This window comes from Agelaius tricolor, unplaced genomic scaffold (assembly GCF_023055355.1).
Source record: "Agelaius tricolor isolate 1412-34295 unplaced genomic scaffold, bAgeTri1.0.p SCAF_20, whole genome shotgun sequence".
NCBI lineage: Eukaryota > Metazoa > Chordata > Aves > Passeriformes > Icteridae > Agelaius > Agelaius tricolor.
Window position 1 is genome coordinate 3,020,839 of NW_027269280.1, and position 26,688 is coordinate 3,047,526.

General features: G+C 46.2%; 1 protein-coding gene across 10 annotated transcripts; it reads right to left on the reverse strand.

Moving 5' to 3' along the window:
* Positions 1–847: 847 nt before the first annotated feature.
* RHOF (ras homolog family member F, filopodia associated) lies at positions 848–26,661 on the reverse strand. Of its 10 annotated transcripts, none has more exons than XM_071445074.1 (6): positions 25,286–26,661; positions 22,042–22,228; positions 10,407–10,494; positions 4,235–4,344; positions 3,379–3,513; positions 848–1,291 (listed from the first exon to the last, which is right to left on the reverse strand). In XM_071445074.1, exons 1-6 carry the CDS (start codon positions 25,294–25,296, stop codon positions 1,127–1,129), a joined length of 696 nt encoding a protein of 231 aa, XP_071301175.1. In that variant the 5' UTR covers positions 25,297–26,661; the 3' UTR covers positions 848–1,126. The 10 variants fall into 10 exon arrangements, 3 of the variants coding, with proteins under 3 accessions (XP_071301175.1, XP_071301174.1, XP_071301176.1); XM_071445073.1 differs by lacking the exon at positions 25,286–26,661 and adding an exon at positions 22,604–25,278; XM_071445075.1 differs by lacking the exons at positions 22,042–22,228; positions 25,286–26,661 and adding an exon at positions 10,644–10,911.
* Between the last annotated feature and the right edge of the window lie 27 nt (positions 26,662–26,688).

A 26,688-nucleotide genomic window follows, 5' to 3' on the forward strand; every position in this document is an offset into this window, starting at 1 on the left:
AAAAAATATTTTTCAAGGGTCAAGACCTGTTTACCTGCATGTAAAATAATAATGGTGGCTTGCTCCAAAACAGGTTGGCACCAGCTGGTCACGTACAGTTTGCCTTACACAGAAAGCTTTCAGCAACAGCTGTACTGCAGGAACCACATTTCCTCTCTCAGTTTTGGTTTTTGATGAGTACAAACTAGGGATTGTTCCTGCAGTCAGATCTCAGTGAGGGGATGTGCAGAAGAACCAGGAGATAGGAGGCACATGGACCAGGGTGTGCAGTGGGAGCCTGCCTGGTCCTTAGACAACTGACACCTTCATCACAAAAGGGAAAATTTTAATTTATACCAGCAGAGATGATTTCACAAGTGAATTAATTTTTCCTCCAGTGTGCACCACGATTTGCATCTGTCTTGTATTAAATAGGCTGTAAATGTTTATCACAAGACTGACTTAACATTACATGTAGTAGCTGCTTGGAGTACTTCTAAATTTGAGTGCTGTAAATTAACTGCTTCCCATGATACTCCATTATTTAATTGGAGCAACTGATGTATTTCCATTGATAAATGCCACTTTCCATTCCATTGAAGAACTCTGAGGTGCAGTCTGCAGAGCTGCTCCAGGGGGTGGTGGATGTTCCATCTGCACTCAGGGGGCAGCTTGAGGCCAACTCCTGCCATTGCCACCAAGAAATTACCTTGAAAATGTTAATACAAAACTTCTGTCTCTTCTTCTGCCTGATAAGCTGCTTTAACATTGCTTCTGAAAGATGTGTTTTCTACTGGAAAAAGGCAGTAAATTGTAGCTCTAACATGCCCCAATTATTTTGCAGAGAAAGAAAAACCCCAACACTAAGTTATATAGTAGCAGTTGCTGTTCATTGCAGTTTAAATAGTGAGTTGTTCACACTTAGAAGCAAAAGCCAGATGGGTGAAGGCACACAGCATGATTTAACTGTGATAAACAGCTTTGAAAACTCCGTGAGAACAGTGTAACAAAAGTGCAAAAAATACTAAAAATAATTAAAATTTCAAAATAAAAATTATCCTAGGAATACAAACATGCTTTTTAAAAAAAAGTTTTTAAAGTGAAACTTCTATAAAATCTCAATCACTTGGCTCTCATGCAGTCCAGATCATAACACTGAGCACACTTTCTGTTTCCTGTGGCCCTTTGCTTTCTTCATGGCACTCAGTGCAATGGTTGTGGCTTCTTTAAAAACATTTTCTATGTTCTCACGACATTTTGCTGAGCATTCCAGGTAAATTTGTGCATTAATCTCCTTGCAAGCTGCCTCACCCTGGAAAGAACAGAAAGGTAAGAAAAGATGTAATTTTGGTGATGAGTGAAGGAAGGTGAGTTGGGAAGAAAGGGAGTTAATTTGTACATCTTTGCAGTCTTGAAGAAAGCAGCTGCCTCTGAGTGCAGTGCTAGAGTGTGAGTGGCATTGGTAATAAACTGAAGCACTGTAAATAAACTTGGTGTTTTTCCACTCTGCTGAACCAAAGCCTGGCCTAAGAGTTCCGAGCATTAGAGGCTCTTGAGATGCAGAGTCCTGATAGCACAAAAATATTCTCAGTATTGAATTTCTTTACTCTAAATGCTGAGGTAGTTACTTAAGTGAGGATGTCTTTGTGGTGATATTTTTTTCAGGCCTGACTTTAACTATTCTGTGATGTCACCTTTAGTAATGAATGTCACATGCAAGGACAGAATCTGCACTGATGCCTTGCCTTGTTTTGCTGGTGCACATGCAGGAACCTTGACTTTTGCTTTGAAGCATCACAAGGGCTCAGCCAAAATCCTCATAAAAACAAAGGGGTGCCTGCATTTCTCAGCCATGCAATGGGAACATGCTTGAATCTAAAATATTTCCATGCAATGCTGGTTGTGTGAAATCACTACAGACAAAGCACAGTGATTTCTTACTTGTGATCCTGTTATTGTTCCTGCAGAGCCAGCCCCCAGGTTTGACTCGTGAGCCTTTTACTGTGAATTCCATGTCTGCAGCCCATGGCTCACAGACTCTGCAATTATTCATTGTAATCTCTGGGAGTGGGGTCACTTGGGCTTTTATTGGAGGGGGAGGGTATTTCTTCATATTTAAGCAGTTTGTCTCCTTCTAGTTGTTTGCAAGCTGCAGTGGTGGCAGATGCTGTTCAGATCCCCTGTGCCTGGCATGGGAAGCATCACATCGTGTGGCCCAAGGTGCCATCAGCTGTAAAAAACTGAGGTAGAGCATATTTCAGGGAGGGAAATCCAACTGGGAGGGCTCACATAGGAGACAAAGTTTGTATAACATGTGGGTCCTTGAGTTTAACTGCATGAGGCCTCAGCAGACCGGCCAGAAGTGTCTGTTGCTTGCCTGGAACCTCTCATGTGAGGATGATGAAGGGATTTGTTCATGCAAACAAGGGACAATCTGCAGCTGTTCACAGTGACAGGCTGGGACCTCATCTTGTGTGCAAAGGAGGCAAAGTAAAAGGCCCAGCATGGTTTTGTGGTGATGCAGTTGCAGTTTATTTTCCTGCTGTTTAGAAGAAGTGGTGATTCACTCAAGGTCGTAGTGCACTTGACCCTGTTCCCTGGACGTGTGTGTCAGTTTGAAAGCTGCTGTTCCTTCTCTGAGGTGAGAGGAGAAGGATGGCTTTGTAGTTTAGAAAAAAAGAAAAAGAAAAATTGGAGGACCAGAGCAGAAAGGTCTTGTGTGACATGGAACAAGCTGTTCCATCACTGTTTCTCCTGTACCTAGGACAGCTATGCCAGTGACATAACACTACTCATAAATCTAACTGCTTCCTAATACTTAGAGATACTGATGATATGTAGTTTTCTTAAGATTACTTTAGAGACTTCAAAGAACAGTCTCTCATGTCAGAGAAACCTTGCAGATGTTCTTGCTATTGGCCTTGAAAGGATTTATTTTTAAGTGGGATTTGCAAAACACATTTATTCCAGAAGAGTCATACTGGAATGGGTTTCCTAACATCTCCAGTCTTTATCACAGTACTGACCAAAGCACCAGTGATGGCTGCAATGTAGGCTAATAACAATTATGAAGTCCAGCAAACTTGTTAAGGCTTACAAACTTGTAACAGTAATAACCCAGCTGTGAAAGAAGAATGAGATGTCATTAGCATAGAAGGCAGATAGTTGTGTCCTTTAAAAACTGCTCATATTTCTCTTTACTTTGGCACTAAAAATGGGTGGTGATTTGACCACTTTCAAAAACAACTTACAGAGAGCTCTGTTAGTGCTGCCAACCATTTCTTGATCCGGATCCCCTAATTTTGCAGTGTCTGTGATCATCATAGCTGTGAGGAGCAATGCCATCAGGTGCTTTATCTCCTGCCAAGAGGCCACCACTGTAGGAGCACTGAGGTTTACCTGGTTGTAGGTGATGGGCTCCTGCCTGGCAGCCCTGAGCCTGCGCAGCTGCTCCTTGTCCTTCCGAAGGTCGGTCTTGCAGCCGATGAGCACGAGCGGGACACCCCGGCAGAAGTGGTTCACTTCAGGGTACCACTGGGGGAAGGAAAACAAAACTTTTACATCTGGTTTTTATTTTGTCGTTTGTTTCCTGAAATCAAAACAATACAGCCAAAGCAGCATTTAATATAAGTTGCAATTTTAGAGTTTTGGAGTTAGTCTAGTGGGGGGGGGGGGGCTCAGCATGCACTATTTACATCCCAGAAATGTTTAAAAGTCCTACCCAAAGTCAGCTGCTTTATGAAAACATAGTGGCATCTGTCTCTATGCCAAAATGTTTATTTACCATCTGTTTAAATTCTGAGGAACTCTTCTAAAGCCACATTTCAAAACAAAATTTGGACTAAGCCTTGCTTTGTTTTCCTGGTGCTATGTCCAAGAATGCTTTGGAATGTTACAAAATCCCAGCACAGAGAAGTGGTTGCTCTCATCTCTCCCCTGCAAATAAATATGCACGTGATGGAAGGAGTCTTGCCTCTATGATGTGCAATGTTGGTTGTGTGACATTTCTACAGATAAAGAAGTGATTTAATTGCTGGTGTTTGATCTTTTTAGCGAGAGTCAACCCCGGTCCTGAGCACTTAGGAGCCATGGAGAGGTGAGCCCCAGGTCTAAGGTCTGTGACCTGCAGCTCAGCGCAGGATGAGTGATCTGGGCACCCACACACCCAGGGTACAGGACACTAAAAGCACCAGCATTTCTAATCTGACATGTTGTCATATATCAGGCATGTGTAATTCCTTTAGAAGCCTCTTACCTTGGCTGCTACATTATCATAGCTAGTGGGGTTCATGACATCGTAACAAATTAACACAACGTTGGTGTTCTGGTAAGAAAGAGGCCGCAGCCGATCGTAGTCCTCCTGCCCTGAAACACACAGGATGGTTTGGATGAAGAAATCTCTGTCCTGAGCAAGCAGAGCAATGGGGATATGTACAGACACATTCTGGAGATCAAAAACAATGGTACTATAATTTCATACCTGCAAAATTCCTTCCCTTGAGTACAGGAGATTCCCCCTCACTGACAAAATTGATGATTTAGTACACAGAACACATCCTTGGCAGGTTTTAATATAAAGCCTGCTTTGTCCACTTGCTGAGGACTTAGAAGCAGTTCTAAACACTGACTGCCAAGTTGCTGCTCAAAAATAAAGTCATCAAGAGGAATATGACAATTATTATTAAATATTTTCAGTTTGACAGTGGCAGTCCCCATAATCATTTGCACATGTGATGCTGTGAGGAAAAGAAACGCTGTATTTCCTAGACAGGAATGGTGAAGTAGAAACCTTAGTGGCAAACTTGCTTTTCCCAGCCTGGTGAGCTGAGAGGAAGCAGTGATTACACACAGGATTGTACAAGCCATGCTGCAGCATGAGCCAGGCTTAACTTGGCCTTTGAAGCAGGACTCCCCAGCAGATCTGAGGGAATTCTCCTGAATTCTGGAAAAGCAGGGGATTTGTCATACTTCTGATTAGGGATACTCTAGCACATGATGTGACAAGAGGAAGCTGATTTGCTTCAGACCTGTACTCTTCCCCTTACAGTAATCACCATGCCAGGGTCTGAAGGTGTCTTGCTTTGAGAGATTAAGTTCAAGAAAGCCGTAATTCCCAGATACAGCTGGCAGCTCAGGAAAAAAACCCAATCTTTTTCATTTAAAAAGGAAGAAAGCATGATTCAAGCAGTCTTTAGAAGGTGTATTTGTCATCTGAATGCTGGAATCAGGCACGTGTCTGTGATAATTCCACGAGGAGAACTGGGAATGCTGGTCCTTCCCACCATCACCACAATCCACACACAGAAACTGCCCTACAGGGAAGTCCCACAACTCAAATCTTCAATTGTTGAGATTTCAAATGAAGGAATGTTCAGAAAATTTCAGTGTGCCCCAACTTTACAGCAACAATTCCTGCTCTGGCACCTGCCTCAGTCCAAAGTCATGTACTCATCACTTGCCAACATTTTTGTCTCCAGTCTGAAGAACTGCAGATATTAGAAGGCCATTATTATACAATATTTTTCTCCCTTAATTTAAATGATTGGTTGAGATACACTTTATTCCAAGGCAATCCCTGCTGAATAAGCCATTACTCAGTTTGCCTGAGATGTTTGTACAATGGGAATCTTGGACTTGGACCATTTTGTATTTGAGCTTCCACAACAGCCGTGGGCTCTGTGGGGAGGTGCAGAACAAAGAGGGATTGATATCTCAGGGTTTAATCCAGAAATAATACACAATTGACAAAATTATGCATGTTGTATAAACATTCAGAGCAAAGACTGTACTGCTTATCCCTTCTTATTCTCCCAAACCATCTACTTGTTTGTAACCAATTTGCCATTTTGTTGCTGAGATAATCCCTTAAATGCATTAAATACATCAGATGCCAATTTTTTTTTCCTCCTAACTTCCTCTAGTTCTGTATAAAGTTTTCCTTGTTGAAGTTCAAGCCTCTGAGTTTCTAACAACATAACTTGGAATGTTGTATGTTGTATAAACTTGCATGTTGTATAACTTGCATGTTGCATGTTGTATGTTGTATACACTTGTTATACAACAAAATTAAAAGGTTCTCTGAGTTGTTGTTGGCAATTGGTGAGGCAGACAGGGCTGTCCCTTTGGGAGATACATGTTTATTTACTTGGAATCTGAACAAACCTCTAAATTCACACTCTCCTGGATGGGATAACAGAAAAAGAGTCTTTAAATGTGAGACAATATGTTGTATTGCAGGTCAAAAACTATAGATATGCCCTGATGAACTGTTCCTTCATCTTCAAATCCATTTGCAGTTATGGGTTTTAAAGCAAACAATAAACACATGAGAAAATGCTGTGTAAAACACAGCTCTGTGTGCATTTGGAATGCTGGATACAGAGTGCAGGACAGGGTGGGGTGCAGAGAGCAGAAGGGGAAGGTGAGAAGGCAATTGCTTAACCTGTGTTACAGCTGGGTGCTTGCAGCACTCCCAGGAAGGAGGAGGAAGCTGCTCTTCAGAAGCTCAGATGCAGCTCCTCAGCTGCTGAGGATGTAACGGGACCCAGACCAAACTGTATCTAAACATAGACATCCCCCTCTCTGGAAACAATCCCTTTCACCCCCTGTCCTCAAGTGCTGCTGGTGAAATACAAGAAAGGGCCTGGGAGACTTTTTTTCTCTGTAAAGCTGCTCAGTCTGTGGTCAGAGCTAATTTGGCAGAGATTTAGGGTTTTTTTCTAAGAGTTTTAAAAAGGAGGAACAGAGGTAAACCTAAGCAGTAACTGAATGTCTATGCAAAGCCCTGTGTGTGCTTCCTCAAACACAGGTAGCTCTTTTCTTTCTCCATTTAACACAAAACATGCTGTGGAGGAGTTGGTTAAGTATCTGCCTACGTGTGAGCACATCTGTGACCCCTGTGTCTTCCTTGATTCATTGTACCAACAGAGACTTTGGGTTTTTTTAAAGAAAAAACTCCACCCAACTGAATTCACCTAAAACTGCCAAGCTCCCAGTGCTCTGCGTGCCTCTGGGAAATGCTGTGTAACCACACGACTGCAGCCAGGCCCTGTGGTGGGGAGGGAGCTCTGGTGGTGGCTGAGGGTGAACAGGAGAAGTGAAACCAAGGTCTCAGTCTCATGTGCATGTTCACATCTGTCTGCTCTTCCTCACCCCTTTGCCCATGCACCACCAAAGAAGTGCCAGCCTGTGAGCTGCTTGCCAGTTATGTTTTTTTCCCTATTCAGTTTAAAACAAATTGCAAAATGGACATTCTTGGCAGGAAAAAAATTGGTAGAAGAGGACACTTGGGGCGGGAGGAGGGGCACACATCAATTAAAAAATTGGGGTTTTCGTCTTAGTCAGGCATGACTTCCTGTCAAAGCTATGAGAAATTACTCTTGCATTCAAGAATTCTGGCTTTTAAAATTTCTCTGAAGACCTTCTGTCATCAGAGACCTGAAAAACCTCTCTGGAGGCCTTGCATGTGCTTCCTGTCAGGCACAGCAAGCAGCCACAATGATGAGGCATTACTTCCTCCCCAGCCCAGCAGCGCTCTGCTCTCTGCTCTGAGAAACTTCTGCACCAGGAATTGAGCCTCATGTCTGAACTGCACCTCGGGCATCAACACTGCCCCCTTGGCATGGAAAAACCACAGAGTTCATTTACCTCCCAGTGCCTTTGCCTCTGCCAAGCACAGCTGGAAGTGGAACCTTTTAATTGAAAAAGCAGCTGCAGAGGCTGTTTGCAGACAGACAAGTGATGTTACAAAGCCTTTACACATTGCATATGTGTACCACCAACTTCCTGCAACAGCAAGAAGTGTTTGATGAGGAAGACACAGTACCACAGCACAAAACGCTCACCAAAAATTATTTTTCTGGTACATTTTAGACTAATCCATTAAGTTCATTTGTAACCAAAATTCTTGTCAAGCAAAGAATACCTTTTATATCTTGAAATGTTTGTTTCTTAAGCTTTTTGTTTGTGTCCTCCTCCCTCAGTAAGTAGGACAAGATCAAATGTTTGAGCTGCACAGGACTTGACAATACAAAGAATCTTTCCAACTTTAAACATGGAGCTGAACCTGTCCTTTACCTTTCCATGATGCTGAAGTACACCCAGCTCTATTTACTGTTGCTCCAAGCAAGATCCTAAAAATACACAACTCTTGGTGCTAGTCTAACCCTTAAGGAACTCAACATCAGTTTTGTACTACTAAAAACAGGATGAGATTAAAATGTGTGCTCAAGTGAGTCCTTCCTCTAGCAAAACTTCCAGTTACAGAGAGAGGTTGATAAGCTGCTTGAATTAGAGTTTGACAGAGTTTATAGATATGTACCATAAACTAAGTAAGCAGCTTTGAAATAGAACCAAAATTCAGGTTTTTCCCCTCCCAATTAAATGTCTTAATCCGGGTGACAATCTCCCTGCTTTCTTTCTTGCTGTGTCTTATGGAAAGCAAAAGAAATTTAACAGGAAGGGAGGAGACAAGTGTCAACAGCCTCAAGAAACTTGTAGCCTTGTGGCCATGGTGCTGTTTTGGGAGGTGAAAGATGTTGGGTTTCGAGGTTTCCAGAAGAGAGATGGAAAGCAATTGTTCTTTCACACCAACAATGGCAGCTCCACTTCCCAAAGTGTCTCACAAGACACAAAATACACCCCACTGTTCTCCAGTGGAGCAGTGCTTTAGTCCAAATCAGTTTTTACAGCTGTGAATTCAATGTGGAAGGCACACACTAAGAGTTATATGCATAAACAGGGAAATTACAGGACATGGGGTGATGGTTTTAAGCTATCAGAGGGCAGATTTGCAATAGATATAAAGGAGAATTTTTCACAATGAGGCACAGGCTGCCCAGAGAAGCTGTGGCTGCTCTATCCATGAAAGCATCCAAGGTCAGCTTGGAGAAGGCCCTGAGCAACCTGATCTAGTTTAAGGTGTCCTTGCTCATTTTAAAGGTCCCTTCCCACCCGAAGTGTCCTGATGCTGCAGTGAGCCATCAGCTCAGCAGGCAGTCCCTGGGCTCTGGGGGCTGCAGGGCTGCTGCAGGGCTGAGTTTTGAGGAGCTGTGCACCCCTGCCAGGCTGAGGAGAGCTCAGTGCTGCACTGCTGGACCTGCCCAGCCCACTGCCACCTCTGGAGCCAGCCCCTGCTCCTTACAGCCTGGAACAGACTCCAAAGGCGAATGCTGGAATGTGTGGCACAGGGATTTTAAATGAGAGCTCACAACTATGTGGCAGGCAAAAAATCCACACTGACAGCAAACAAATATAAAAATCATGAGTGCAGCGGCAGGTTCTTGGTGCCAACACCCTGTATTAAGGAAATTCCTCTTTGGTTGCTCACAGCAAATTCCAGTCCTTCTCTTTTCCTCCTAGACCCAAACCCCTTGCTATCCAGTCAAAGGTATGTTATCCCAACTAAATGGACTTAGAACAGTAACACTGACCCAAGAAGACACATTGACAAATTGGGTGCTCAGGATCTTACTACACTGTAGTAAAAGTTAGCAGTGAAATTCACTTTTAGATTAAAAGCCTTTTAAATTATGTTTTCAGCCATCACTTGCAGTATACAAGAAGGTAAGTGTGTTTTATTACTATTAAAAATGACTGGACTGCATTTGGTTCTTATTTGTCTTGGTGTAAATTTGGAACAACTCCACAGGCTTGAACTGAAACAGATGATTTACACTGAGCTGAAACCCAGCACGTGTCAATTTTAGGGTTCATTTAGGAAAGCAGCTGGGTAACAGAGTCTGGGAACTTTGAGTGAAGTTGAACACAAACCATTTCACAAGTTCTTCAAATGAACCTGAACAACTATCAGCATTTTCAAATAACTTTTACTGCCACAGCCTTTTGATTTTGAACACAAACCAGCCTTTTTCTCCTTCCCTATTCAATCACACATGGCAGCAGATTAAAATGTTTTTCTGGTTCATTGTATTATGCTTTGCATCTGGGAATTGCGTTTTAATACTTCCAGATATGGTTGCTATTTGATGTTTCTGAATTAATTGGGTTGTTAAGATAATGAATGAGTTGATGACCCGAACTGACATTAGACAATCAATTCTTTTTTTTCTGGAAGGCACATTGATATGCAACAGGTAATGGTGGTTGGTTGGTTTGTACTTTCCTCTCTAGCAGTTTTACCTGCAATGCTATGGTTAAACTATGCTGGTAGAGAAGAAATTTGAAAACCTGTCCAACTTTACAGTCTTCAAATATTGGGCTGATTTAAGCTGACACTGAAAAATCTGCTGGAACAGGAACTGGGGTGCGTGCGCTCACAGGAGCAACACTTTACAGTTTCTGCTTATTTGCCTGAAGTTACGAAAGGCTGGGCCGGGTTTGGGCTCAGTCCCAGGCCAATGTCCCCGAGTGCTGCCCTCGCAGTGGCCGCACAGGAGCTGCCCTCGCAGGAAAGTGGAACCCCTTACCTGCGGTGTCGTACAGGTTCAGGGTGACCTCCTTCTTCCCCACCGTCACACTCGTTGTGTACTTCTCAAAAACAGAGGGCGCGTATTGCTGCAAAGGGAGAAGGATCTCGATGATCTCAGAGGCCTTTTCCGACCTCAATGGACTCAGTGATTGTGAGAAGCGGTGCTGGCGGGGCCCAAGCGCTGGGGCCGGCCCCGGCTGCGGCCCCCAGCCCCGCGGGGGTGGCAGCCCCTCACCTCGGGGAAGGAGCCCTTGGCGTACACCATCAGCAGCGACGTCTTCCCGCAGCCTCCATCGCCCACGATCACCACCTTCACCTCCTTCCTGCCCGACGGGGCGGCCGCGGGGCCGCGGGGCTGCTCGGCCGCGCCCTGGGGCACGGCCCCGTTAGCCCCCTCCATGGAGCGGGAGCGGGAGCGGGAGCGGAGCGGGCCCGCTGAGGGCGCAGCGCGGCCGGGACGCGGCTCCGCTCCCCCTGCGCGCCCGGGGCGGGCAGAGCCGCCCTCGCCCCGCCGGGGATTGGCCGCGCCGCGGCCGCCGCCGCCTCAGGTGCCGCAGGGCCCCGCCCGGGCCCCCCCGGACACTGGGGGAGCCTCTCCCGGAGCCGCGGCCTCATCGCCGGCCCGCGGCCGCCCGCAGGCTGCGGCCGCTCGGGGTCGCGGGGGGAAAGGCCCCTCAGGGCCGCCGGGGCTGCTCCGCCCGCCCGTCCCGCCGGGCGGCCCTCGAGGCTCCATCCCCCGGGACCATCGGGCCCGCGGCCCTTTGCCCTTCCACCCACACACGCCATCCCCATTTATTTATTAATTCATTCATTCCCGTGCCATTTGTTCCCACAGGGAGCCCCTCCAGCGCCGCGCTGGGTCCCGCCAAGCGGCCGGCGCTGAGGGAGCGCTGCGGCTCGGCCCCGCTGTGTGAGCAGGGCCGAGCGCGGTGAGGGCAGGCAGAGACCCCCGAGCCACCCCCGGAAAGGAACCTTGGTGCTGGCACGGCCAGTGACTCACTGCTTGCTTTCCACCGATTTATTGCTTGGGAAAGAACCGACAGCTCTGCTTGTCATCTGCTCACCATCCAAGGTGAGCTGCAATGAAAATAACTGGAATTTCTCATTTTAATTGCAGGGATGTGGTGCCCCAGGCTTTCATGTGGCGTTTTTGGTGGATCGCAGGGGATCACAGCAGCTCTGGAAGAGGATCATAACTGCTGGATTATGTTTGGTTCCAATGCACAGGTCAGGGGAGTGACACTGAGTTTTGGACAGACCCACTCAGGTGCAAATCCACCACAAAAATTCAGCACAAAAAAACCCCACATTTCTTTCCCGGGAGTAATTAGCAGTGTGCTCTATCCTAAGTAAGTTTGTTTTAAAGTAAAAATTTCCTCCATTTTTTTTTTAAATACCACTTGTGGAAATAGCAACAAACCCCTAAGGATATGCTGGGGTGTAGCAAGACTGTTTAATTCAAGTAAGGAAAAAAAAAAAAAAACCAAACCACAATTCGAGTAAGGCTTTTAATTTTCCCCTGCGCAGTTGTGTCACTAGATGGCCTTCCAGACCCAATACAAACACCACTGCACTCGGGCAAGGAGGATCCTGCTTTGTGCACAGGGTGAACAAAAAGCTAGGAAAGGATATTTCTGCAATAGACAAGAAGAAGGACCTGTAAGACTTAACACGGTGTCATATAACTCAAATTATAACAATAAAAAAAGCGGTTAAATTCACACCTATTTAAAATTCGCCGTTCTCCTATGGAAAAAAGTTGATGCAAGCACATAGAAATTGTCAAAAAATGCTTTATGAGCCAAAGGCTTATAAATCTTATCTGGAACACAGGAAAAGCCATCAGCTCCTGTCCAGTGTAATGGCTGAGAGCATTCCAATGGCACAGGAATGGATGGGCCAGGAAAGAATTTGTTTTATCCTGAAATGATTTATTTGAACCTGGCTCAAACCCAGTATCACACTATGTATGATACAATCAGCAGCTAGAGTTAACAGTCATCCTGTAACTGAAGAATTCAGGGGGATTTTTTCAAATCAATTATTTCCATTAAAAGGGGATTTTTGGGGGGATAAAAATATTTTGTGGTTCATTATTAATTTGTGAGGTTTTGCTTTTTCTTTTTGTTTTTGGGGTTTTTTTTCCAAGTCTCACAAAACAATCTTTACATTTCTCACAGCTCTGTCTCCTTGTACATTCTATAAAGAAACTTTTAGATTTGTACACCTTTAGATTTGGGGTGAAACAACAAAAAATAAGCAGATTACAAATACAACTGTAAACACTCCAAAGACTATTTTTAAGTAATGGATGTAATGAATCAACTTATTATGGATGAAATACAACATTTCAGTGTCTTAGGTAGTTAACTTTAATTAGCAGCTATGCAGTGCTTTAGGCATATTTAGGTTTGGGTTTGGGCAAAAGCTGAGCCTATTTTGCTGACTCCAAAAAAAGCAAAATCTAAAATGGAATTGTGCCACTGATTTAAATGGAAGAAGATTCAACCCTCTATTACTGAAATTCAAATATGATCATTACTAATTGCAAGTGTCCTTCTCTAGTTCAGTTTTGGCCTGTACATTGATTTTGGCACAAGTTCTTTCATCAAAAGCTTACACATCTGCAGCTCAGGGGTCAATGTGTTTGTGGAGATTCTCAGTGAGCACAACAAAACCAGGGCATTAATGGGGTATGGAAAATATCCATGCTCCAATCCTGGTGCCAATTTGTTGCTCCATGATCACCAAGGAAAAAGTTAGGAAGGGGTGAAAGGTTGGCACACTGCTTAGGAAAACTGCTGGGAGTTTGTGATTTTTAAAACTCAGGATGGTATTGATGGGTAATTCAGGTTAATTATGAAAACACCCAAAAAACCCTCACAGATAAGGTTCAATATTGTTTGCACACACCATCTGCTGCATACTTCTATTGTTTATTTGGTAACACAAACTGGACAAGAATGGGGACATGTTCTTCCTTATTATCATCAGAACTGTGTTTTTGAAATACACTTCATTTTTTCTTCCCAGTTTACAAAGACTTCAACATAACAACAACTAATCCCATTTATGTCCAAGGGAATATTCATAAACTTAGTTAAGAAAGTGCATAACAAGACAGAGCCTTAAATATTTATTTTTTAACATTACCAGTGACATTAATTATTTGTGTTTTCAGCTATGAAGTCCCGCTCCAGCATGTACTGAGCAAGAACAATGCCTTGAAAAATTCACAATAAGAAAGACAGACCCTAAGGAATGGGATTTACCAAGTAAGTCAAGTGAATCTCTGATAAATTTCAGATGTTGTACAAGGCCAACAATTGCTTGTCATGTGCACACAGATTCTTACCGAGGGAGTCTCTGCCCCACAGAATTCATTATGGACAGGGCACAGAAGGAAGGGGGAATTATGATGTGGGAGAGCTGAACTATCCCTGCACACATCACAAAGTTCTGGTGACAGAATCCATGTGAGAGGAGAAGCCCATGACAAAGCAGGTGTGTACCACTCAAGGTGATTCCTCCTGTTTACAGAACAAATGAACAAAATTGGTTTTCAGTTGTGCTTTTGCTCACAGTGCCAACACTGCTCTGACCCTCACTAAACCCTGCACACAATTTCCAAAATCAAAGCTCCCCAGTGTCCTTGACTTTCAGCTGCTTCTCAGTCTCCATTTCTGCCGTGTTTCTCGCTGTTCCTCTCACACATGCAGAGCTCAACCATCTGCTCCTCATGGCCTGATATTTTACACACATGCCCCCACCCCAAAAAATCCCTTGGGCCACATGATTCACCATCTATTCAAACCTTGCCATGTGCCTGGTTTTTTGTGTAGTAGCTCCTACTGATGTAAATCCCTTGTTCCATAAGGGCTCTCAATTGCCTTTTTCACTGAAGGCAAGGTGGCTGTGACACCTGCCAATCTCTGAGACGCTTAACCCAGCCTAAAACATTATTACATTGTTGTTTGGCTGAGTAGGAACCATATTTTTTTTCCCAGTGGGAAGTGCTGCCAGAAAGGCATTAACTTTCCAGACTATTAAGTAATATGGAAAAATTATATTTCAATAAGAAAATTTCCTTTCTGCCTTTTTATGCCTTAGAAATAGTTCCTGTTTCACTTGGCTCAAGTAGCCCCTGCACTAAATCAGTGCAGAAATCTTTGGATAAACTCTAAGTAAAATCTGTCCACATGCTACCAGGGAGTTCAGAGAGTTGGGAAAGAAAACAGGACAAGGGTCTGCAAGGGGAGGTGTGAGACAAATTAAGACACACAACTCAGCAAAATCAGGCAGAGAATATTCAGGCAATCTAATGTAGTTTGGACAAACTTTATTCATAAACCACACACTCATGACTACCTGGTGAGCAGCTATTTATAGGGAACACAAACTCTTTCTTGGCTATTTTCTCTGGTATTCTTTAAATCAGGGCTGCCAACTGTGTGGGGCAAATATGGCCAACCTGATACATGCATGGCCAACGTGCTGTGTTTTGAATTTCATCTTTCATTAGAAACTGAGTTCTTGGCTTTGCAGCTGTGGGGGAAAACCACCCCATTTTACAAACCTGAAGTAAATCAATGTGGTGACATCTCATCCTGATACAGTAGGTGCTTAGAGGCAGTTTCAAGTTTCTGTTGCTCACTAAAGCGTGAACTCTCAAGCCAAATTCTGTTGTGAAAAATGGGTAACACAAAGTTAGGATCATCCTATGTTTTTCTGGAACATCAAACACAATGAGTGATCTCTGAAAAACATGAAATGAACAGGTGAGTGTCTGCCAGCACCTCCACAGCTCTGCCCCCATGGATCTGGGGATGTGTCTCCCAGATGTGCTGAGCCACAGGCAGGAATTTGTCACCACAGGCTGGCAGAGCTATCACAGCCATGCTGGATCTCATGCCCTGCCTCTGTGCTGGGAAGGCAATCTGGGGGTTTGGTGTAGAGAGAGGGATCCAGAACACCTCGTTTCAGGTGAGATCTGCAGTTGTGTTTGCCTTGGGAACAGGCAGAAGCAGAGGGTTCAGGAGTGAGGCACAGCTTTGCTCATGGCTGACAGAGATCAGGGATCTGCTACAGATCTGTGTGAAATTAGTCACCTTCAGATGATCTTCTGCATCCAGATCTGCAGCAGAGAACACAACCCATCAGGAAGTAATTTGGGGAAATTTAGGGAAAAGGGCTACAAACAGCTTTGCTTGCAACACAATGTGTTCTTAGCCAGTATCCAACCAATCCCTTTAGTATAACCTCTAAAATCCCTCTGGCTTAGGCCTTCCTGTGTTTTCATTACCCAACATTCCACCTAACCCAGAAAGCATGAATATATTACTTTTTTTTTCAAAATTGGAGCACTCTCTGCAGTATCTGCTTCCTTCAGATCTCTTTCCCCTTCTCTCGTTCCCAAATTATGTAATTCCTTGTGGATAGCGATATTTTCTTTTAATGTACTTGCTAGTTCAGAACCCAAGAGGAGTGTGTGTTAATTAAGATGACCACAGCACCAGGAGAGGAGTTGCATCCAGCTGCTTTAGCTTGCACAGGAGGGATTAATATGGAATGGGTGAGTCAACTATGGATTGCCAAATCTGGGTCACACTCCCCAAAATTCTGTTGGAAGACTCCTCTAAACCTGAAATATGTGGAGTAGTAATTTTTTTGTGTGGCTGTAGAGAACATCAAGTTTAAAGGAACCTGGGTTTGGCTTCCTAAATATGCTTTTCACTATGTGAGCTACAGTGCAGCCTGAACAAGTGTGTGTTTTACAGAGCCATGAGTCAGGCTTTGATCAACACCTCATTCCTGCACTCTTGCACCTGGCCCAGGCAGGAAGCTCTCAAACCTTTTGGACAAGGATGTGGGGAAACTGGAAATGTTCATAGAGGGAGAATAAAAGATGGTGAAGTAGGCTATAAGAGAATGGTGTGTGGATGAAACAGGGCCATGTTTCTGCTGAGTAATGCATAGCACTGACATTAACATCAAGTTTGCATCATCCCCTCTGATATCTGTGCAAACTTCCCACAGGAAGGCAGCAATGGCAGACTGAAGAGATGATAAAATCCTCTGTTTATATGGGGGGCACCAAAATTTCTGCCTGTTTTTTGTGGAGTGCTGGATGTATGGGTAAAGCTAAGCAGGAAGCACTTGCTCTGTCGTTGTCTGGCTGGCAAGATGCTCATTCATAGAGGTGGAGGTTTGGCAGGAGCCAGAGGAGCTTGTGGCTTGTCAGAGCATGGCCAGGCAGAGCACAGGCCCAGACTGAACATTTCTCAGACCTGAGAGCAGCCATAACCTGGCCAGAGCAAACCCTGACAGGAACAGCGATGCTCCAAGCAGGTTAATAAATAACTTGAGGCGCTGGAAATAAAACCAGGTTGTAATTGAGTGATGTTTGCTTTAGAGCTGTGATTCTTGGCCTGTGCCTGGTTTGTGGGAGCTGGTTGGGCTGACAGTGCAGAGTGGCCTGGCTGGATGTCCTTGCTGAGAGTCACCAGAGCAGGTAAGGAAGGAGTTCAAGCAGTGCTGAGGGGTGGTGAGGGCAGGCACAGAGAGCAACAAGGTCTCAGTGCTGGGTCTGGCACTGCCCTGCCCTGCTCCACACCTCTGGCCTTGATGGCACATTTCCTGTGCATTTCACCCTTCCTACACACATCTCACCCTTCCTGAATCTCCTGTAACAACAGGCACATTGTCAAGTTCCTCATTGCTTACTGGGATTAGCATAGTAGCTCTGATTTGTTGAGTTGGGGAGATTTCCTGGTTAAAACTGTTCTAATTAAATTTAGATCTCTCATAAGGCTAAAAATGCCCCTGTGTGAATGGCAGCTGGATCTGCTTGTAAAATGCCAGTGCCCCAAGACCTTTAATGGTCTTGGGAGTCTAACAATAGTACAGACAGTGCCTGCTCAAAGATAAGGGCTCCATGCAAATGGAAGAAGGAAGCAAATACAGCATCCCCACGAATCAGACATCTCAGACAAAAATTTTCTAAGTACAGGACACATCTGGCTGTGTATTTGTCAAGTATATTATTAGCTTGAACTACACACACAGCACCCACAGCAAATAATTTCCACTGTAAGTCTGAGTGGGCACCTCCATTTTCCTTTTAGGACTCAGTTTTGGACCTGGGAAAAAGTGTTCTCAGTCGAAAGGCCTCCAAGCAAGCCTGGGCTGGTCACAGCAGAGCAACAGCTGCACGAGCTTAAATTCCTCTCCCCACCCTGCTGTACAAGCCGTGCCCCTCAGTCCTGTGCCTGGAGGAGAGGAATGTCCAGCTTTCCTGCCCCCCTGCCAGCTCCACTGGCATTTCCTATCCCACAGCCAATTGCAGGGTAGGTACTGACACCATGAAGTGCTTTTTCACGTGGGCAGTGCTGGTGGAACTAAGGGTCCCTTGTGGCCAGAACCCCCTGCAGATGTTCCTGACCCTTTTTTCACTCCCCTTTATGCAACGCGTCAGGAGCTTGTGATAATTTGCAGCCACAGGAACCTCTTCCTGCACGCTGCTGACTGTGAGTCCTTCCGGACTGCTGCCAGGCACTGCCCAGGGAGAGGGAAAGACAATGTGGAGGGGAAGGTGTCAGGAAGCAAAGAGAGCCCTGTCCTGCATCAGCAGCTCCCAGGGGAGAGACAGGCAGAAATGCAGCAACAACTGTGAGGGTTTAGTGGAAACTAACTTCAGTTAGAAACTAGCAATGGCCTGCCCTCTTGAAGGTTAAAACAACTAAAGTATCTGGAAAAAGGTATTTTAATTTAAAACTTACCTAAAAAAAGAAAGGAAAAAAAAAGCTAAAGCAAGTTCAAAAATAACTCAGAAAGTAGACAAAGATAAGAACGGAGCCTGCAGGAGTCAAGTCTGAACAAAAGGCATGGGCTATGAAAGGAAAAAACCACAAATGGCAGGGGTTGAAATGTAAAACCCACAGTTCACTGTGAAATGTGAAGGATGCTGTTGTATTCCACACCTCCTCTTCCTGGGTGTAGCTGTCTCCACAAGGTGAAGGGCAGTAATGAATCAAGCTCCTTCCTTCTTCCTGTATTTTCTATTCAATTATTCGCAGGCTGTGCAAGTTCTGCTTTATTTCCCCCCTCCATATGCCACACTCTCCTCCTGGTTTGTTTTTTTTTTTTTTTAATTCTGAACTGTGCCTTTGGCCTCTCTCCCATTCCTTTCTCCCCGGTGTGTGCCCCCCGCCCTGGCAGGATCTGCTGCCTTTGTAACCTCTGCTGTGCACATATGCTGCCTCTCCCCGCCCCTCCTGCCACCCCCTGCTCCACCGCGTGTCCCTTCTCCTCGCTCCAGCGTCTTTGCCAGCCAGGAGCGGAGCGGTTTTGCCACGGCCACGGCTGCCGTTTCCATGCTGCCGGCTCCTCTCCAGCGATCAAGGGGAGCCGTGCTGCTCCCCTCGCACAGCACAGGCAGAGGCTGTGCAGCTGCTTAGCAACTGCGAGCTGCTGGAGCTGCTCAGCCTTCACCCACCCGGCACCTTCGGGCCCACTGGGCTGCGACCCAGGGCTCGGGGGACCAGCTGGGGCACTCCCTGCTCTCCTGTCAAACAATAAATCAAGATGCAAATCCTTAACTGCAGGATTGAGAGCAGTGGCAGCAATGTCAAGGGCAAAACAAAGTCCCGGTCTCGTGTCGCATGGCACCGGTGGGAAGAAACTGCTCTCATTTGTAAGCTGAACTCATTCCATTTGATCTTTGTCATCGGTCTCTGGCTGAAACATTTTATACTCCATCACTTATAATCAGAATGTTCCTTGTATGTGCTGCATGTGTTAAAATGGCTCCCAGGTCCCCAGCTACCATCATATCCAGACTGTTTAATGAAGTGTCCAGAGACACAAGTAATTTAATGCATAAATATCCTTTTAGATTACTTATTTGTATCTTCATTTCCCTCTGATGCAAGCTTTGTAAGTGCCCGGCCTCTTTAAATGGTACATTCTTTTCATTCTTTCTCTTTTATTTTTGTGAAACTGTACTGTTCAGGGGCCATGAAGCACTGAACTGTTTTGTAATTCGATGGCTTTAGAATGCTGATTAGAATTGCCAGCTGTCTTGATTTATCTCATGATTTTTATAAACTTGAAAGCATTCTAAAAAATAACCTGTTCTACATCCTGATAGGATCACAGCATTTCAATGGCAACAGCATTTCAATAGGCAAGAAGCAACACAAAACATTCTGCAAGTCAGGTGTTGAAACAGCTTCTTTATTCCTTTATAGCTCAAGAAAGATTAGATCTCTGAAAGCACTCGCTCCCTACCTTACAGAGGTGGCTTTGTCATAATACTTGCAGAAATAATATGATCACGTACAATTTAAAAGGTAACACCACCCCCACCCCTCAGCTATGGCAAATAGCCAACATAGCCATAAAAATTTGTCTGGATTTTAAACACAGTAAATGTTTGTTCCACTGTTGGGTGTCACCATGCATCTCTGCACCCCGGCAGCCGAACAACACAGCCTAGTGATTTTCCCTGTCATTGTTCAAGGCTCACATCCCATGCATCCTCAGAGCATGCTGGGACACAGGTGAAATCTGTCAGCAGGTTGCTTATTTTGGCTGACAATTCCCTAGACAGATCATCTGCTGCTCTTAGGAAGGAATGAAAAATTTCATGGCAAGAAAATCTGAACAGGCAAATACCCTGTCCATATTCCTACTCAATATTCCTTTGATATTCTTAGCCTGGTTTCCTAAAAATAAAGCTGTCTAATGCGACTGCGTTGTTCTATGTAATTTTCCCCCCTCCTTCCTCCAATCTCAAATTTGGCAGGGGGGAAGAAGTCCCTAATGTATTTAGGTCTTGAATGAACAGCTGGATACAGAGTATGTAGTGAGGCATCATGTCTAAAAAAAAAAATATCTAAGAGGAAGGTCTCAAAATGTACTTTGTAACCACCCTGCCCCAGACCTCTCATCTTTCTTTTATGGGTCCTGCAACCACCTGTTTTGTGCTCTGCATTATTTCATGGCTACATAATGGACACCAGGGCAGGCAAGTGTTGCAGTGTGCCCCTGGCTCCTTTCCAGCTCCTAAACTGGGCTTTCTTCCCATGCAACTGGGGTGTGGCAAGGGATGGTGTGGAACCAGACCTCCTCCTGACACAATATTGACACTGCTGAGGTGTGTGTACACATACCCAGAACCGGGAAACACCCACCGTGCAGATAGGTTGTTTATCTGGAAGAAAACATAAAATCATAACCAACCAAGTTTGTAGGTGACACTAAGCAATATCAGAAGGAAATATCAAATAAAAACAATAATTTAAAAAGGCCATTGCAAGCAACAACGCTGTCTAAGAGGACCAGAGTAAAGCCATACGAGCAAAACAAAGAGCACAATTCTGCAGTACAAGGTTGTCATCCCAAGAAGGAGCAGATCTGAGAGCATTTCAGCTGCCCTGCTGGGAAACCAGCTGAACACGGGCTGGAGTAATCCCTGTGTGCCTGACAGACACATCTGAGCCAGGAGAGCATGGTCACTGCCCATGGCTCTGTCCCCTTCTGCCCAGATCAAAATGGTGACAAACCGGAGCAGGAACAATTACAGGATTAGCAAAGATGGACCCGAGGGGGAGCTCTGCAGCCTGCAATGGAGTGTTTAAATGCTCAGCTTGCACACAGCTACGAGGGGATGGAAATCTCATCATGGAGCATTCCTCTCCCAAGGAGACTGAGGGACAGGCACATCCAGAGACTGAAAGCAGAAACTAGACAAGTTTAAAAAGGTATTTTGATTTGTAGTCTGTCAGGTAGATTTTTGATGTAAACAATTTACCCTTATTTTACTCCCTTTCACGGCCCATTTGAAAAAGAAAATCTGATCTTTATCTAAGATGCAGCTATGCTGCAGTTAAATTCTTTCAAATGAGAAAAGGCCAAAAAATCATAAAAATCAAGAGCCCTGCATAATGCAGGAAGTTGAACCAGATGAACCTTGGTCTCTTTTGTCTTTTATAATCTATTAATCTAGTTTTCTTGCACAAGCAGCGGATTGTGTCTTTAAAACCTACCATATAAAGGATTCTGTGTACAAGGCAGTCTAAAACAAAATGTTGTAAACAGTCAGGATCATTGTTTGGCAGAACAGCTGCATATTTTTTATTTCACTTTGCCTCTCAATCTAATTTGCTCTTGTTGCAACACTTTGCCAAAGAAATTAAATCACTTCTTATTGATAACAGACAGTGATATAATTAGCATAAGAGTTTTCCACTCAACAATGCCAGGCAGGGACGCTGTGGGCAAGAACAAACTCCTTTGCTTCAAGAATGTGCACAGAGTCACCACAAGCTGTTCAGAGAAAAAAAAATCTTTCCCCCCCCCCTTTCCCCTGAAAGATCTCTTTATCTAAAGAGTCTCACGCAGCAAACCAGGGTCAGTCTAACTCAAGTATGAAAGTCTGGTTTGACCTTTCTGGGATTTAAACACGCTGTACCAGAACATTTCTCTTTTCAGATACGAGGTTCAAGCCATGAAACCACCCACTCTGAGAGCACGACTGGTCTCAACTGCCTTGGCGACTTTTAAACTACACTGAACATTACAGTCATTTAGAAACTCTAAAAAACGGAAAGAAATTTTCAGCTCAGACTTACAAAAACAACTTCCAGAAGTGCTGAGGACTCACACAACTCACTGGGGCGGCACGGCAGGCTCGCTGTCCAGCGCCTGCTGCCCCAGCAATTTCTGGCCCTGGTTTGCACGTACGCAGCGCCAGGCACACGCGTTAGGAGCTCTCCCAGCTGGAGCACTTCATGGATTCTACCACCGGGAACAGCCGTCCTGGACAATGATTAATCGCAGACAAAGATCAGAGTCCTGGAAAAATATGCAGAGATGCAAGTACAGACAAAGCTGTCTAAGCTCCCACAGTATTATGGTCTGGCTGTGTCGCTTCAAAGCTGCGTTAGGCAGAGCTGGTTTGCTTCAGGGTTGAACAGATCAACGTTACGGTTTAAATGCTGGTATTGCTAACAGCCAAATATATATTTAAACATAAATCTCAAATCCCAGGAAAGTTAATAGCCCGATGCTGTTTAAATATGCCATTTTTAGTCGCTTCACGTGCTGACTTAACTCATTACGATGCAAGCTGCAGAAACGTTTTCACTACAGTTCAAAAACCCCTGCAAACACGAGCCCAGCTCTGCGCCGTACTTTGATCTACACGTCGCCTCTTTCGGCCATTTCCAGGAAGCTGAAATGCTTTTCACCTCTATTGAGAGATACCAGAGGAGCATTTTAATGGTGTTCAGCTAAGAACAACGTCACCGTTCCTTCCGATTTTGCCAGCAGACGGTCACTGGGAGCCGCCGTGACCCGGGCCGGGTGCTCAGGGCTGGCTCCAGCGCGGGCCCGGCGCTCTCGGCCGGGCAGGGACCGAGCGGCGGCTCGGGCGGCCCCGGTTCTGAGCGCCGCAGCCCCCGACAGGGCTCGCAGCGCTACAACGCCAGCCTGGCACTGCGGAAGAGCTTTGGTTTTGTTGTTGGTTTGTTTGGTTTTCTCCCCCTCCATGGGAACGTGTTCTGTTTTGTGCGGACGGTTTGTCGCTTGTTCTCGACATAGAGGCTGACCCGGTGAGGAGCGAGGGGGGGAGCGAGGAATGGAGCGATGAGCGCAGTTGTTGCGAAAGGCGCGGGTTGCGGTGCCTCCTTCGCGGCAGCACCCTGCTCCCTCGCAGGGAAACAGCCCTGAGCCTCGGCACATACCACAGCACAGGTTGTACAAACCCACGGAGCGGCTGGTGCTGAGCCGCAGGAGCTGCGGGCAGGGCGCACCCTGCCCGGCACAAGCCGCTCCCGCAGACAGCCTCTGCCAAGCAGCCACTTACCTTCTCCCTCCCTCAGAGTCCGCAGGACGGTCCTGCTCTAGCCTTACCAGGGAGGCCACCTCTCTACAGTGTTTGCTTTTCCTCCCTGTCCTGCCCTCTGAAGTGGTTGCTCAAGCCAGGCTTTCCTGGCTCACCTACTCTGGGTCTGCAGTAAGCACAAGCTGCAATTCCCCGCAGAGCACAGCGAGGCTTGTCAAGTTCCAAGATAACCCTCAGCCTCCACTCAATGCGAGCTGCAGCAGAATCTGCTCGGGGAAAAAAAAATTCCACCAAAAAAACCAAATCAGAAGGAGAAAAAAAAAAAAAAAGACAAAAAAAAAAAAAAGACGCCACATGTAACACCTCATCGGGCCATGGCGGATCCACTGCAGCGCGGCACCGGCTCCGCGCCAGCCCTGCCCGAGTGGGCCCGGGGAGCTCGGCGCTGCAGGCCGGAGGAGGCAGGGCAGCGCTGCCCCGGCTGGGTGATGGCGGAGGGGGGAACAGCCCAGGAGAGGCAGAGAAGAAAAACAACAAAGAGCCATGTGACGGGGAGCGGCGGCCGCGCTCCCCCCGGCGCACCCGCTCCGGGCGGGGAGGTGGCGGCGCCGCCCGGCCCCTCCCGCGGCCAGCGCTGCTGGTTCCCCCCGTCCCCCACACTGCCTGGGGTTTAATTTTTTTGTGCATTTTGTATTTTTTCCCCTTATGTGTGTAGGGAAGGGGGTGTTGTTGTTTGTTCCTCTTTCCCCCCCTCTGCATTAGGCGACTTCCATGGCTTGCTGTTTATAAAGAGAGCGGGAGGCTGCAGCGGGGGAAGGGCGGTGTTATTTATAGCAGCCGGGGCTGCGCCGGCATTATCCGAGCTGCCTTTGTCCTCCCGGCCGGCCGCCCCCCCGCCCGGCCCGGCTGGAGCGCCGCCAGCCCCGCTGCCGCAGGGCGCTCCCGCCATGTTGTGAGCGGGGAGAAAGAGCCGCCGCTCCCTGCCCAGCTTCGCCCTTCCACAGCCCCTCACAAAGCGCTGGGGGAAGGGGGGCGGGAAAGGGGAAAAGGAAAAAAAAAACAACACCAAAAAAAAAACAACACCCCAAACCCATCATTTCCCTGCAGCGCCCGGGACGCGGAGCGCCGGGAGGCAGCGGGGGGAGAGCCCGCCGCGCCACCGCCCAGCGCTGAGGAGAACGCGGCGCCGAAGGGAAGGAGAAGCCATGATGGCGGCTGCCCTCACACAACACGGAGCACGACCGGGAGCGCCGTGCCCGCCGCCGGCCGCCCCTCCCGCCGCCCGGGACACGGTGCTGCCGCAGCCTTTCACATAATAAACCCACCAGAATTCGGCGGGGAGGCCATTTTCGTGGGCTGGGTGGCGGCACTAAAGCACAACTGCTGTGAATATCAACTGCGTCACGGCTCTCCATCTGTAACACTCAGGCTGCAAAGGGTCCCTCACTTGGAAGGAAACTCCCTCATTTTGGATATACTTCCAGACCTCCTTTTTCCCCCCTCTCTCCAAGTCACTGCCTCTCGGTATGAAGGATTTTACAGTGCTTTCTAGGGAGACATCCGCCATTAAGACTCACCGTCGTGAAAAACACCCCCCCATTTTGTTGCCTGTTTTTTGTCGAGCTTCTGTAATTAGACGGATAAAACATGTAAGGGATCCCTACCACCACCACCGCCTTCTCGCCTTTTTTAACATCAACCTCACTAACATCTTACTGTTCACAGGCAGATTTTTTTTTGTGCTTTCAATTTAACAGCCACGTAATGCCTGCAATGGATTCACAGCGTCTCTCCGCACCAAAAAAAACCAAACCCACCCAGGGCTGAGGACGACCAAGAGCTTTGTGCAGAAAGAGAAATCAAATCCCTCCCTGAAAACAGACGTTTCAGAGGCACTGTTAGATGTTTCTGAGGAGAAGGAGATCGCCACCGCTTTCAGACGACCATTGGGATCTTTCCACCCAGGACAATACCATTAGCTACAGGCCTGGGCTATTTGTTCCTCTGCAAGGGCAAAGGGGTTTACTTACCCGCACACCATAGTTGAATGCAGCTCTGAAGGTGAAGTTGTTACTCTTTTTTAAAATAATGGCTATAAGTATATATGTGATCTGTATCACCACTTCTCTCGTAAGTTTGCGAGCCAAAGCGGATCTTGTTAAGATAAGTTACGGATCTTTGTATGGCAGTGGTCTAGCATCAAAAAAAGAGGAAAAAAAGGGGGAAAAAAAAGCTATAGAAAAAGTCCAGCTATGTTGACTGACCGTACACAGGCGAGGACTCCTGCTCGAGGCTTAAATCTACCTTCCTGTGGCAGATTTACTCTGTACATAAAAAGGACGTTCAGTGTTTTTCCACAGAGCACGCAGACACTAAAAATATTCTCCTCAATAGTTTTAGGCTGCACATGTCAGTGTGAAAACACCTAGTTAACATTTACTGGTGCTAAACAACTTTTAAGCATATCTTAGCCAGATAGTTCACTTTATAAGTAAAATATTTCAGAAAGCATAAATTGGTTTAAACAGACAAAAACATAAGACATGCAAATGAAGGCTTAGCAATAAGGACCACTTCAGTAACATTAACATGAAAACTACACTTAGCAAGGACAGAATGGATTGGGTACTTACAATGTAAGAGGAAAGAAAGAGAAAGAGCTTATCATAGTAAAATTGCCTTATTTTTTGCCAGAATTCACTGTTCCTATACCTGTATTTAAAACATTACCTTTTAAGCACCAAAGGAGTTAATAAAAATGGCCAGGAATCAAGTGTTTAATACAAGAGAGAAATCTCTCAAATTTATTGTTCAGTCATCAGAGCTGCTTAAAGCTTAAAAACCCCCAAAACAACGAAAAAAATATAAAAAGAATGTATTTACTTTTTTTTGTTGGCATTCGAAATTGTTAACTGCTGACATAGGGTGTGCCATGACCTAGTTACACAAGACAAAGATGGATCCCGAATCATAAGGGTGAAAAAAAAAATCCGCATTACTTTTTTTTTTTTTTTGTTAAGGGTTTGATATATATATATATATATATTTAAATCCTCCTTCTTCAGTGAGTCGTCTGGCACCGTGCTAGAGGCTCCCACCACCCCGCGTGGTGTGGATTCACATGGCGGATCCCCCTTTATGGAACAAAGGAAAAGCCCAGTTGGCCATTTCGCTCCACTGCAGAAAAATGGCTGCGGGTCCCGCGGCCTCTCCTTGGCTTCTGCCGCGCGGTGCTTTTACCCCGCCGTCTAATAACTCAAGCCCCATGGAAGCCGCGCTCTCATTGGCTGCGCCCGCCGCGCTGCCGCCGCCCCAGCCAATGGCGCGGCCGCTCCCGGGGCCACCGCGGCCCCGCGCCCCGGGACGGCCGCGCCATGCGCCCGCCGCGCTCCGCCCGGCCCCGCGCCCGCCGAGCGCCGGGGGCACCGCGCCG

Coding starts and splice junctions, on each gene's coding strand:
- RHOF (XM_071445073.1), bottom strand. CDS start 22,686: ATGCTCCTCTGGTATCTCTCAATAGAGGTGAAAAGCATTTCAGCTTCC. Junction 22,229..22,603: donor GAGGCGACGTGTAGATCAAA/GTACGGCGCAGA, acceptor ATCATTGTCCAG/GACGGCTGTTCCCGGTGGTA. Junction 4,345..10,406: donor GAACCTGTACGACACCGCAG/GTAAGGGGTTCC, acceptor TGTGTGTTTCAG/GGCAGGAGGACTACGATCGG.